Source organism: Condylura cristata, unplaced genomic scaffold (genome assembly GCF_000260355.1).
Source record: "Condylura cristata isolate star-nosed mole 26May11 unplaced genomic scaffold, ConCri1.0 scaffold00003, whole genome shotgun sequence".
NCBI lineage: Eukaryota > Metazoa > Chordata > Mammalia > Eulipotyphla > Talpidae > Condylura > Condylura cristata.
The window spans coordinates 18,196,717-18,209,433 of NW_004567104.1; the positions used below are offsets into that span (position 1 = coordinate 18,196,717).

Sequence of the window (12,717 nt, forward strand, 5' to 3'; positions counted from 1 at the left end):
GCCCGCGCACAGCGCCCGCATGTACAACATGATGGAGACGGAGCTGAAGCCGCCGGGCCCGCAGCAAACTTCGGGGGGCGGCGGCGGCGGCGGCGGCAACTCCACAGCCGCGGCGGCGGGCGGCAACCAGAAGAACAGCCCGGACCGCGTCAAGCGGCCCATGAACGCCTTCATGGTGTGGTCCCGCGGGCAGCGGCGCAAGATGGCCCAAGAGAACCCCAAGATGCACAACTCCGAGATCAGCAAGCGTCTGGGCGCGGAGTGGAAACTTTTGTCCGAGACGGAGAAGCGGCCGTTCATCGACGAGGCCAAGCGGCTGCGAGCGCTACACATGAAGGAGCACCCGGATTATAAATACCGGCCCCGGCGGAAAACCAAGACGCTCATGAAGAAGGATAAGTACACGCTGCCGGGCGGGTTGCTGGCCCCCGGCGGCAACAGCATGGCGAGCGGGGTCGGGGTGGGCGCGGGCCTCGGCGCGGGCGTGAATCAGCGCATGGACAGCTACGCGCACATGAACGGCTGGAGCAACGGCAGTTACAGCATGATGCAGGACCAACTAGGCTACCCGCAGCACCCCGGCCTCAACGCTCACGGCGCCGCTCAGATGCAGCCCATGCACCGCTACGACGTGAGCGCCCTGCAGTACAACTCCATGACCAGCTCGCAGACCTACATGAACGGGTCGCCCACCTACAGCATGTCCTATTCGCAGCAGGGCACTCCTGGCATGGCGCTTGGCTCCATGGGCTCGGTGGTCAAGTCTGAGGCCAGCTCCAGCCCCCCTGTGGTTACCTCTTCCTCCCACTCCAGGGCGCCCTGCCAGGCCGGGGACCTCCGGGACATGATCAGCATGTACCTCCCCGGCGCCGAGGTGCCGGAGCCCGCAGCCCCCAGCAGACTTCATATGTCCCAGCACTACCAGAGCGGCCCGGTGCCCGGCACGGCCATCAACGGCACACTGCCCCTCTCGCACATGTGAGGGCCGGACAGTAAACTGGAGGGGGGGGGGATTTTCAAAGAAAAATGAGGGAAATGGGAGGCGATTAAGGAAATAGCATGGAGAAAAACCCGGTACGCTTAAAAAAAAAGTCATCACCACAGCAAATGACAGCTGCAAAAGAGAATACCAATCCCGTCCACACGCAAAAACAGCGATTCTGACAAGAAAACTTTTATGAGAGATCCTGGACTTCTTTTGGGGGGACTATTTTTGTACAGAGAAAACGGGGGGAGGGGGAGGGCAAGGGAATGGACCTTGTATAGATCTGGAGGAAAGAAAACTACGCAAAACTTTTTAAAAGTTCTAGTGATAAGGTAGGAGCTTTGCAGAAAGTTTGCAAAAAGTCTTTACCAATAATATTTAGAGCTAGTCTCCAAGCGACGAAAAAAATGTTTTAATATTTGCAAGCAACTTTTGTACAGTATTTATCGAGATAAACATGGCAATCAAAATGTCCATTGTTTATAAGCTGAGAATTTGCCAATATTTTTCAGAGAGTCTTCTTGCTGAATTTTGATTCTGCAGCTAAAATTTAGGACAGTTACAAACGTGGAATGAAGAAAATTATACAGATTTGGACATTTTACTTGTTTAAAAATTGTACAAAAGGAAAAATTAGAATTAAGTACTGGCAAAACCATCTCCGTGGTCTTCTTTTAAAGGGGCAAAAGTTTTAGATTGTACTAAATTTTTTAACTTACTGTTAAAAGCAAAAATGGCCATGCAGGTGGACATCATTGGTAATTTATAATAGCTTTTGTTTCCCAACTTTCCATTTTGTTCAGATAAAAAAAAAACATGAAATTACTGTGTTTGAAATATTTTCTTATGGTTTGTAATATTTCTGTAAATTTATTGTGATATTTTAAGGTCCCCCCCCCTTTATTTTCCGTAGTTGTATTTTAAAGATTCGGCTCTGTATTATTTGAATCAGTCTGCCGAGAATCCATGTATATATTTGAACTAATACCATCCTTATAACAGGTACATTTTCAACTTAAGTTTTTACTCCATTATGCACAGTTTGAGATAAATAAATTTTTGAAATATGGACACCGAAATTATGCTTGAGTCTTTCATTTATTTGGATAATACTGTTATGCATAACTCTTTGGGGAATATTCTGTGCTGAGTCAAGACAGTAAAATACCTACAACTTTGGTATTTTACCCCAGCAGCATATGGTGATGTTAACTGCAACAAATAAATAGCTGTATGATTAATTGAATAAGTACGCAAAAAATTGAAATGCTTATGTCATTTCTAAAATAGAAACTAGAGACATAGATTGTGAATCCGCCCCCTCTTTTTCTAAGTAGCATGAATAAGCATGATGGGGACTTTAACTGATTTATACCACTTGTTGCCAGAAAGGAGTCAATTCTGAAATTTTTCGTGTAGCTTAGCAGATGGGGTGTTGAGCCCAATCAGAACCAGGTTGGCTGGTTTTGTTTTCGTTTTTTTCACAGTACAAAGGCCCTTTGGAAACCTTGTTATAAGGGGAAATGATGCTTCTTGTGTTGGAATAATTGCAAACGAGACTTGCAAAGCTCATCTGCTTGGTGGGTGTTTGGATTACTCAGGCCCTGCTATTGTCTGAAAGGAAACAAGTGGTTTGCTTTCTTTGTTCCTTGACTTTATAAACTTTCTCTTCTACATTTTTCTGTTTAGGGGGCGAGGGAAAGCTAAGAGCATCTTGCAAAAATTCCCCGACTTATCACGGCTATTATTATTATTATTTATTTTCTTTTTTTCCTCTCTCTCCTTCCACGAATTCCATTTCTTAAATTGGCAGCACGGTCCAAGCCTGTAGCCCCAAATCGGATAATCTCTGCAGCTGATAACAAGCAAAAGAGAAGCCAGGCAACAGCCATATTAAAGAAGAAAACAATCAACTCTGAGGTAGATATTTTACTTTGTCCGGTCTAATCACATTTGAAGATGATTATGTTTTTGATCTGTTAACAATGTTTTACTACTGTAGTAGAAAAGTAGGCGGGAGTATGGAGTACGGGAAAAGATTGCATTTGTTGTCTTCTTTTGCCCTGGAAAAGGTAAAGAAAGACGATACTTGTCCTCATTGGGAGCTGAAAAGTTTGGGTTTCGTCTTGGTCTTTGAATTTGAGATGTTTCAACATCTTACCCCGACCCGCGCCGGGCGCAGCCAGAGAATCTGTAAGGCAGACTCTGGGACTTTTCTTCCTTATTTACTACAATCTTGCTCGTCTTTCCCCTACCGAAGGGGACCGGGAGCCTAGGGTCGGACGTTTATAAGAGCGTGTGTTTGCTTCCCACAGTTTCAAGGGTTCGTTGTGTCAACTTACTTCAACTTTGGAGAAGTTGAAGTCCGTCAGTGTCTTCCACTCTTGACTAAAGTACCGGCTTCAGCCACTAAGTTAGTTCGCAGCGTCTCTTTTTTCAAGGAAGGCTTGCTCCTGGTGTTGTCAATGTTAGTAATTGGCTCAGTTGTGGAGATCTCATATCGTCTGTATTTTTATTTTACATGGGTTTTTAAAAAAAATTTAGGTGTGTGTAGGATTTTATTTGTTCATTTTAATCCTCATTTTAGAGTAATATTGTACGGGGGGAAAGGACAGTTATACCGGTTCCCAGTTCTAAGCAAGGCATTTCTCTCTCCCCCCCCTCCCCTCCCGCCCCTCCTAATTAATGCAGAGACTCTAAAAGAATTTCCCCGGGCCTGGCCATCCATTGTAATGCATATACGGATTATTCACGTGGTAATGAGCACATTCGCCAGTTCTTGCTCACACATACGAATAAAAGAAACTTTGAATAAAGATCCAAATGATCTTGCTGGGGGGTGGGGAGGATATTCCCGGAATTTGAGTCAATCAAGTATATGGAGTGTATATGTTTGAAAAAAATAGATATGTGAGAAATATGTACTGGGGTTAGTGTAATTACACTGCATTAACCTCCTTGGGGGTGGGGGGGAAGGGTCCACAAGATCAGATTTTGGAAGCATCAACTTTGGCAAATACTCAGGTTCAAATAGTTTACAAAAGGGAAGAAAAGATTATTTGGGGAAGTTGAACTTGTTCTGAATGATTGTCACTAACTATATAAAACAAAAGAACTCCCATTTCCCCCCTGTCCTTCCATAGCTCCTAACTAAACAAGAACCAAAATATTTTGGTTGCAAACATAAATTCTTTTAGTAAACTGCATTTGAGGAAAATTATACATATTTCATCATTCATTTGATTGGGTTAAACTGTTTCCTGAGATGTATAGTTTCATGGCTAAATTAATACTGAACATAATATAATCAGATTTCTAAGAAGGGGATAAACCCATAAACGTGGCCAGAAAATAGTTATCTTCTGGTACTGGAATTAGTTGAGTGTACTTTACACTGGATATTACTATGCTCACTAAAACTACTCAATTTCTAGTCAAAGAGGGTGAATGTAATGCATTATAACCTTATATACAGAAATAGAAATGTGTAGAAGGATGAGATTGTAGTTTGTTTCTGCTGAAATTTTTTTCTCTCCCCAACCAACCCCCCATATACACACTCTTTAAATAAAGAGCGTTAAAATATTTTGCTGAGCAGTAGTAGATTAGCAAGGTTTCTTGCCAATGCTGGGAAGCTGGTATTACAGACGGTCCCAGGGGAAAATGGCTCACATTAACCACTAAATGAATATTTGACAAGGGCTCATTCGGAGGTATTATTACTATAAACGTGTCCCTACTGGACTTTTCAAGGGTCAAAGAGCAATGCTTCAATTAATTATTTAGTCTGCTAGTAGATTTGGTTGTAATAGCTGTACTTATTTCTAGAACCGACACATTCTTACAGTAGGAAATCTCAGGAGAATCTACTCCATCAGCAATGCCTTGGATTGAAATACACACAGAGCCCTCCCTGGCATCATAAAGCTGACTTTTTCTTAAAACCTTTTCCTGAACTTGGAGGAGGATTGGAATTATAATCTTTTTCTATTTTATTTACTGTTTTGGCTTACAAGAGAAAAGTAAGAACATTATAAGTTATCTTAATTTTTACATCATGCCTGGCAAGTTCTAGTGCCTTGTCATTTGGGGAAAGGGAAGAGGAAATATTTATAACCTTTGCCTTTTCTAAATGGAAATATCACAGGATTTTAGATACTCAAACAGCCTCTGTATTTAGAAAGGATACACATTACTGTTTGCCAATAAAATTCAGGCTCTAAAACGGAAGTTTCCACAGGCTGAACACTCTTGAGTTCCAGTAGTTTCAAAATAGTCCTACTTCCCGACCTATCTATTGGTCTGAACATTTCTAGGTGCAATGGGGGGTGAGTTCTATTTCTGCCGAGTCATAAGTTCCTTCCTGGCCCTAAGTGAAATGGTAAAGCAAAGACTTGGAGAGTAAGATTCCTTGACAATAATATAAGGTGAATGAATAAGAGATAAGCTACAAGGGGTGGGAGGGGGGACAGGATGCAGTAATTACAAATCCAATTCATTCAGCTTTTCAGAACTTTTGTTATTGGAGCTCCATTGACCGGTCTTGAGCTGCCAGTTTTCTCACATTAAAAACAACTGATCAGTGTCCTAGGAGGGCGAGAAATACTGCTAACCTGTGATGGGTCTTCATTTAGAACCTTTACAAAAAGAAAATTAAACAGTGCCTTTGTGTGCACAAGGTTTATTTTTCAACTGCTAACAGTTTATAGCTAACTGCTTTGAGATTGAAGTTTGACTGTGGTTTGATCTGTTAGCTGGCACTAACAGATTATTTATTTATTTGTTGTAATTAAATGAGCCTTTTACAACCCTCCCCCTCTTACTTCTTACTCTTGGAAAATTTCTGCAAAACAGGTCCTCATATTTTGCTTTGTGGATGGAGTTTCCTTTACGTGAGCAGTAACAGAGACTTGAGTTAACATTCTCCAATTCTCTCCACCTCTTACCCACCCCCCATTACTGCCTGAAAATCATTTGCATCTCACTGTTTTTTTATGCTGCTTTTCCTTGCTTTCAGAGCAAAGGCTGCTTTTCAGGACAGCCACAAGTGAGGTTGGTGATGGGTGGGTGACTTAGTCTTCTTTTCTTTTCTTTCTTTTCCTAATCTTCATTTGGAAGATGGCCTGGTGGATTTCCTTAGGAAGCTCCTCTATGAGGTGGAGCCCCTAAAATAGAAGGGGGAGATACTCTTGACCTTTACTGTGAAAATATGGAGAAAGTCCAAAAGGTACACAGCCTCCGGAGTTGTAGTGTAAGCTGCTGTGGAAGGAGCTTTCCAAAGAAAAGGAAATTGCTCAAACCAAAGAATTAATGTTGTGTCTTTCATAGTTATTTGCTTTTTAAAAACTTTTTTGGAAACCTCACCTCTGATACCATCCAGGGATAACCTCTTCTCACCACACTCCAGTTTTACAATTCTTGTTTTCAGGTTGAATGTGTTTTTTTGCCCCTGTGGCCCTTAGGAAATAACGGACTTGACTTTCTTATTTTGACTAAGACTTCTCTTTGGAAAGGCAGATAATTAAGGAAAAAAAAAAAGACAAGATTTCTCAGGGCAGAGAGTTCATTTTCTGTGTGCGGGTCTAGAGGGAGCTTATTTGTATTCTGGTTCAATGATGATGTTTTTATTCCTTGAGCGCTGTACTCCAGTTACTCTTCAAAAGTCAATATAGATCGTCCTCTCATTTCAGGATGCAAAGATATTTGCTGCTTCTGGGTTTTTGCACTTGAGATACTTGCTCTATTTTGCAAAGAAGTGTCAGGGAATTTAAAAGCTCCAAGGAATCATTCGTTTCATTACCCTCGTCTGCCAGCATGTAGAGAATGAAGTTTGCACTGTTGGTAAACATTTGCGGCGAGGGGAACGGTCGGTCGGTCGCCACATTCTCTGGCTTCGGTGAGGGGCGCGGCGAGGTGCTGGGAGCGCGCCGGCCTCCCACAGCCTGCCCCAGGGAGCGCGCCGCGCCCTGCTTGGAGCGACCCAGGAGCCGACAGATGTAAGCTGCGGCCAGCAAGCGCCGGGTCAGGAGCCTGACGTCACGGCGGCCCTGGTCTTGGCCCCTCTAGGACTCCTTGGAAAGGTGCTGCGTAGAGCTCAAATTCTTCTCGCCAAAATGGCCTCAATTTTCTCATCCAATTCCGGTCGGTCAATTCTGTGTTGGGCAAGCGTGAAAAGTTTCCCGAGGTGTTGCAGTCTGTCCATCGCCCCATCAGAGTTCTCTATGTTCTGCACCCCAGCTCCAGTTTCTGCACATTGACCTTGTGACCCCAAGATGATTCTAGGCCTTGAGCTTCCCAAATTAGAGGTGGTCTGACCTAAGTCCTACCTTTTGCCTCACACCGCAGGCCTTACTTTTAAGGAATTACCTGTTTGTCCCTGTTTGCTACCGGGTCTCAGCAGTAATAATCTCAGTCTTAGTCCTTCCCAGTGCCAGAGGCTGCGCAATGGCATGGCTATGAGAAGCTACAGGAGTCATGTGGGCTCCCAAAGATATTGGGATCCTCTAGTATTAGAGCAGGTGTTGTGCGGACTATGTAGACCACCCTTCACTTGGCCATTTGTGAAATAGGGGCATATACAGATACACACACACACACATTATAATAAATTACAAATTTACCTCACAGATGGTCATCTACAAAGTGCCTGCCACTAAATAGGATTAATTGACTACTACTTTTCCTACAGTTGAGAGGAATTAGGTGATAGGAAAGACAGGGATCTCATTTTAGACCCCAGTGATAGATACAGTAATTCTGGTCCTTCTCTCCTTTCTGGTCCCTGGCGGTGAATTTAACCTTGTTCAGATCATCCTTCCTTTCCCAGTGTTCTTCCTAGCTTAAGGTTCGCCTAGGAAGTTATCTTGCAAACTTGCCGTCCCTGGGCATCTTCCTGAAGGGATACCGGCACTGGGGCAGGAATCGCCCCCACCCACAGAAGGCAGAAAAATAATTACTGTATTAAAAGGAGCAGTGAATTCTTCCCGAGGGTTCTTATCGCTGACGACCAGGCCAGAAGCAGGACTGCGCCCCCACCCCCAATTCGTGACGTCAGGGCCTGCTGGGCCTTGGGGATGAAATGATTCGTTTGAGTCTTCCAGAAAGGGCAATCGGAACACTAGGAGGACCAGACTAGTGGAGCCGATATCTCTCCCCACTTCCCCAGTCCCGGTTTTTGAGGCTGCGGAGGATTTTGCCCTCCCCCACCCTGCCCTAGACCATCACAAAATACAAATATCGAATCTTCGGAAGTATGCAGTCCAGCACACAACAGCCATCACGATGGCATTGGAGCTCATAGGCACGCCCTTCTTCCACATATATGGGAGTATAGAGATTTAAAGTTACGTGATTTGCTAGCTGGAGTTTGCTGTGAGGTATGAATGAGTTGTTTCTATGTTTGCTTTGTTTTGAGAGCTTGACAAATTACCCAAAAATCATTATCAGCTGATAGCATAGCTTCCTTTTATTTGGCCCTGCATAAGTTTCAGCCGTGAAAGAAGAGTTTTCTGGTTCTTGTATGCAGCCAGTGAGGACAGTTGCTTGTGAGGTGGCCTTTGTGATGGTGTTTCCATCTTCTTCTTCAGGTTCCTCTCCTAATAATTTGTACTGCCTTCAAAATCTTTTAGGATGGAGAAAGTATTGTTGGGAGACCTCCTTGAAATGTGATTTAAATTGTAGCTAAGAGGAAAGACATTTGGTCTGTGGACTCTAAAATTGTTTTTGGTGGAAAGCATCAGGGTATTTCCAGAAGTCATGCCCAAGTTTTCTTTACAGCCCTCAAATCAATGTAATCCATTGAATGCCCCTCTAATGGGAGGGATAGTGGAAACTAGGCCTTATGTTCTGGATCTAACAGATTAATGATTGCTTGTGTATTAGCCAATATTTCACATGCATTCAGTTTAGTATCAACTCACATCCAGGTCGATTTGGCTATCACAATTAACAGCACAAATTTGGCTGATTGTGCATTACAGTTTAATCAGTCTGAAATGCTAAGTGGCCTGTCTTCTCCTGCACATTCTCTTCCTTTGTTTCCCTTTTTCTTACCTCCAAAGAAAATATCTGAAAATCAAGTTTCCCTTGTGAGAGTTTGTTTGCCCCAACTGCTTTTAAACCAGACTAACACTCTCTCATCAGTTTTCTAAACACTCTCTCATCAGCTTTGTGGAATGGTGCAAAAACATCTTGGAATCTAAGATGGCAAAATAAACCTGAACATATGGGGAGAAGACTTCGTTGTTAGGAAATTGATTTAAATGTTTAGCTCACACTTCAGCCTCGCTGCCTTCATTACGACCTTCTCCTGCTTCACTCAATGCCTATCCCTGGCTCTTGGGTACCCTACCTCTATTAGCAAGCTGATTCACCAGCATAAATTATGAATGTATCTCAAGCCGGCCATTCTGAGAAGATAAATCAGGGAGTTTTCTCCTTTGCACATTTTCTTTTTCATTTCCATTGAAACTTCTCCCTGTGTCATCCTGCAGTGTCTTTTCACAAACTTACTGTTGCCATGTAAAAACTATGGAGGTATGTTTTCAGTAGGAAAAATCAGGTAATTCCCCTCTGCCCCCAAGAAGCCTTACAAGTTAAGGATACAAAATATTTCACGGTTAGTTGTGTGAGCTTCCAAATTAGCTGCATATAAAGTATTTTAAGATTTTTTTTTTTTTGGCTGTCACTGGCTGGCAATACTCATTTTGTGTGTGTGTGTTGGTTTGAAAAGCAGGAAGAAATGTAATGAATTGAGTGCTGTCAGAGATGTCTTCTGTTTGAACAATCTGCGATGGGCTGAATGGCAGGGACTCCCTCATCCAGTGCAGGTGCAGTAGAGCTGGGGAAGGGGGGAGGGTGGCTCCCTCTGTTCAGTCAAAAAGCACCATTCTCCACAATAGACCACACACTGACAGCCAGCGTGACATCAACTCACACTTTCATACCCCCCCCCCAACCATAGTTCTGAGTTCACAAAGTGGCCATACAGTAGCCTTGGTTAGGTTCCTTTAATGAACATTTTGTGGCTCCTATCACCAACATTGAAATCTGCTGAGCCCTAACTGGAACAAATAGATTTTTAATCATGAGTTCCCAATCAAAATGTATAGCTAGAGCTATTTAAAGTTAAGCTCCTTTCTTCACTGCCTCCCAATATCAATGCCCACAGCGGCCCCCAGAGCATCTAAAAACTCTACTAAAAAAGTTCCACTAAAAATTTACTTCGGTTCTACTAAAATTTACTTCGGTTCCTAGGCACTGTTTTCAGATGTCCTGAGAAAGACCAAATACGAAAAGAGAGGAGGTGGGAATTTAGTGTATTTAAAAGGACCTCTAGTATTTTATTATACTGCGTGAGAGGGTTAATCCTGCAAATGAACAGACATTAATCTTGTGGAGTGGAATCTGTCCCCTTTTGAGTTGGTTTTACTGGGAAGAGGAGTGAGACATAGAAAGGAGGGTTAGGAAAGGCAGCAACTGTTTTAAAACTCTTGACAAAGATGAGACCGTCATACTTAGCTGCCCCCATGGCTGCGAAGGCCGGTTTTTCCGAAGATTTCAATTTCATATTTGTTTAAACTCAGGCCTTGGTGCCTCAAATATAAATGAAATTATTCAAAGAGGAACAGCTACCAAAAAGATTAGTCTAGTCAGTCCCTTCTTCCAGCCACCCCCTAGATTCCAGCACCTCTCCACCCCCCCTCCCACCTCCCCCTTTGCCACTCCTTATTCTGGGATCCCTGTATTCACTAGAAAGGAGGAGCGGCGAGGAAAGGGCCCTGAGGGCAAGGACAGTTCTCCCAAGCTTTGCTGCGGAGCTGGGTAAGATTCCACACGGCTCAGGCACTGGCTGATTTCCCTCTGTGCGGGGACTTGCGGAAGTACTGCGCGGAGAATTGCTCCCTGTCTGTTTACAGAAAACCATGTAACCATATACATTTTTCATCGCGGCAACAAAAATATCAACTTTGTAGCCCTCGCAGCAAAACCATGTTATCATTCGCCCAAACATTGTTCAGTGGGTGGGGCGGGAATAGGCAGACTTCTCCCAGCAGCGGTCACTACCTGAGTCGGGGTCCAGAGTCAGGAGTCCGGCGAGGAGCGAGCAAGGCAAAGGTGTTATGTGCAGGGCAAATAAAAGCCAGGTTCTTTAAAACCTCAAATAACACTAGAAGAGCTGGGTCTTACCATCTCTGCGGCGCCCTTGTGACTGCAACCAGTTGCCGCTGGCCCAAGCTAAGTATACCTAAGGCGCCTACTAAAGTCTGGGCCCAGATGAGAGGCGGCTCCCTCCCCTCGACCTACTCCCCCGCATCTCCTTTTTAGCTGCCCCTACTTGGGGCAGGTACACACCCACAATTAATCTTTCTTATTAAAGCCGCCATTCTGTGCCCAAGGGGCGACTCAAACCTATTTAGATTTCCTTGGTTGACTGCACAAATTTAAGTGGGCAAAGAGTTATAAACCTAATAAACAGAGTGCAAGACAGAGAGATTTGAGTAGAGAAAATGCGAAATTCACTGGGAGTCTAAGGATGCTGTGGGCCTTGTCCCCCCCTCCCCAGGCACCTGCTTTGGGGTACACGCCAGGCTCTGGGAAAGGCAGCGGACCTCCCGCGAACACACCGCAGACAGCACACACACACACCCATACACCCCTACCCCTTCGCTCACAGGTGCACTCTCAACGAGATTGCCTCTTCCGGATTTCTTATAAACTCCTCCCAGGAAGGCGGAATTTTCAGAGCATCCCGAACCAGGGAACCAGGGAAGATTTGCACTGTTTGGGATTAATTGAGAATAATTAACACTGAAGACCGTTAATCATCGCTTTGCTGCTCTCTCCCTCCTTTCGGGTCTGCGGCGACTGCGTCTCTAGCTCCGGCTGCCGGCGCGGGTGGGTTCGCTGGTGAAAGTGAAGACGTCGCGGTAGCTGTCACCCAGTTCGGCTGTACTTTTTAAAATGCTCGCATATTGTTTGATTACTAATTCGAGTTAATATGATCTTTATGGCAACATAACAGTGGATAATTGGCCTTTTTTTCTGAACAACAATGTAAATCACAATCGCTTTATTATTTAATAACGTCAAACGCTTCGTTGGATTGGCCCCGACCGAGAAGACCTTTTCTTTCTAGACAGTGTTGTGCAGGAAGAACAATGAAGATCTAATTGTGGAGATTTCATAAGTTGGCTCCCTTAAATGAACAGCTTAGATATGGAAGTTCCAGCAGATGTGGGCACTATTCGCTGTAGAAAGTCTACCCCCGCCCCCCCCATACTCAAGTCCAAACACTCTATTGGAGGTTTATTGTGGTAGTGGTGGTCCTCAGATCCTAGCAACCACCTAAATCTTCCAGTAGCAATTAGAGCCTTTATCGGGCTTGCTCTTCAGTCCTTTATATTGCCGATTTAGCATTAAGGCATTGAGTCCACACACCAAATTAGCGCAGCTCCCAAAGAGCCACAGCCATTAAATGCGCTTCTTCGGTCACTTGGGTTTTTGGATACCGAGAGCACAGACCTGGGGCATTAATTTTTTTTTTGTTTTTATTTTTTTTAAAACGGATTCACAATCGCAGTGTCTTGGAATATACTTATATCAGGCAGAGTTTTGCAAGGGACTTGAGCCATTATTTTGCAAATAAAGAAGAGCAGGCGAAAACCTAGAAACCCCTTAGATGCAGACGATTACTCTAGGAAGGAATGGGTCCCCGCTGCTCGAATGAAAGA

At 44.1% G+C, this 12,717-nt stretch overlaps 1 protein-coding gene and 1 long non-coding RNA gene across 3 annotated transcripts in view; both read left to right on the plus strand.

Moving 5' to 3' along the window:
* The window catches only part of LOC105854396, a 123,302-nt gene that overhangs the window by 94,350 nt on the left and 16,235 nt on the right, over positions 1-12,717 (plus strand). For both annotated transcript variants that reach the window (XR_001146078.1, XR_001146077.1), the window contains exon 4: positions 2,799-2,905. This is a non-coding gene — a long non-coding RNA (uncharacterized LOC105854396). The remainder of the gene's footprint in view (positions 1-2,798; positions 2,906-12,717) is intronic.
* On the plus strand, positions 7-1,081 carry SOX2 (SRY (sex determining region Y)-box 2). The gene has a single exon (XM_004675014.2). It carries the CDS (start codon positions 20-22, stop codon positions 980-982), a length of 963 nt encoding a protein of 320 aa, XP_004675071.1. The 5' UTR covers positions 7-19; the 3' UTR covers positions 983-1,081.